We start from the raw sequence: 1,550 nt of genomic DNA on the forward strand, positions 1-1,550 counted from the left end.
TACAAATGATGTATGGGGACCTACGAAAAGATTCTATCAAGCATATTTAGCTAAGGCAGATGAAAAGATTGGACTTCAAATAAGAGTATTTAATCCTGATCTCACTTCACATCAAACTGTTCTGAATCAAGTTTTGAATTGCACTCAAAAGCATAAGATTCTACCCGGTTTTGCCGTGGAAAATTCAGAAGACTCTCCAGAGAAAAATGAGCGTTTGAAATCTGTTTTGGTTGCATCTTTATATCCAGAGTATGGTGAGAATCTCAGGACTATGTATTTGAATAAAGCAACTGTTACAGGGGAAATCCTAGGGGTTTATCAACCAAGTCATGAAGGGCATCAAAAGTTTGGCGATAACTTGCACAACAAGAAAGCATTGACAGAAATATATCTATTAAGTTTATGTGATGATTTGGTGACTAGTGCTCTATCAACTTTTGGGTATGTGGCTCAGAGTTTGGGAGGCATAACCCCAAGGATTCTTTACAAATTACAAGGAAATAATGTACCAGATTCACCTTGTGTACAAGATGTGAGTATGGAGCCTTGTTTTCATTTACCTCCTAAACATGATTGCATGGAAAAGCCTATTGATGATGATATTGGTACAACTTTTCCTTACATGAGGAGGTGTTTGGATTATAAATGGGGTATAAAGTTGGTCAACGATCTTCAGTAGCAACTATAAACAGTATATATTTTTTGTGTAAGATTTTAATTTTAGTCTGCGGTGACTACAAATTAGCCATTATTTTTTATAATATGATTTGTTTCATGTGCTAATTATTAACAAGCTATTTTTTGAAAAAGAAGAAAGTTATTTTGAGTCAGCTAACATCCTCTTGCATGTTGGAGAAAAAATGTCTTGAATAACCATATGGAACAAAAGGTGAGGTAGAGCCTAGTTTACAAATGGTTCACCATCAAAAAACTTCAACCATGTTTTCTGAAACATTGATTAGTCTGACAAACTTAGTCCAAATTTTTTTATAAGTTTTTTTTTGAAAAATTTGATGGTTCAAAATTTCTAAAATATTGATTAGTTCTAACAATTGATTTAAATATTTCCTTTCCTCCTATAAGTTGGTGAAGTTTTTGAGGAGACACTAATAACCATAATGAAAGTGAGTAACTAGTGATACAAAAAGAAAAATAATGTTTCAAAATTTATAACATATAATTTTATAAAATATTATGTATATATCTTATTTTCAAACACACATTCAATATCTTATTTTATCTTTATCTCTCTTTTTATCACATTACTTTATTTTTCTCTCAAAATATATACACTCACATGAGTGTATGCAACATTTTTTTCTTATATTTCACGTAAGAACAAAAAATAGATGGAATTATAATCCCAAGCCCAATTAATCAATCAATTCCCTTCTAGTCAATCCTCATTTTCTATTGAAAAAAGAAACTCGTCATCATTCACAAAAAAAAAAAAAACATATTTCTTCCTGTCATTATTATAAAAAAAAAAAAAAAAAAAAATTTATGGATATTAAAAAAAATAGTTAAGGGCATTTGAATTTCTAGATTTT

At 29.9% G+C, this 1,550-nt stretch overlaps 1 protein-coding gene across 1 annotated transcript in view; it reads left to right on the plus strand.

The window, feature by feature from the left end:
- Nucleotides 1-777, plus strand: part of LOC101490325 (probable fucosyltransferase 8) — a 2,151-nt gene extending 1,374 nt beyond the window's left edge. Inside the window, exon 3 of the mRNA XM_073364275.1 lies at nt 1-777. Within this exon, the coding sequence (XP_073220376.1) occupies nt 1-679 (679 nt within the window). The 3' untranslated portion in view covers nt 680-777.
- Nucleotides 778-1,550: the final 773 nt, after the last annotated feature.

Source organism: Cicer arietinum, chromosome 1, assembly GCF_000331145.2.
Source record: "Cicer arietinum cultivar CDC Frontier isolate Library 1 chromosome 1, Cicar.CDCFrontier_v2.0, whole genome shotgun sequence".
Lineage (NCBI taxonomy): Eukaryota > Viridiplantae > Streptophyta > Magnoliopsida > Fabales > Fabaceae > Cicer > Cicer arietinum.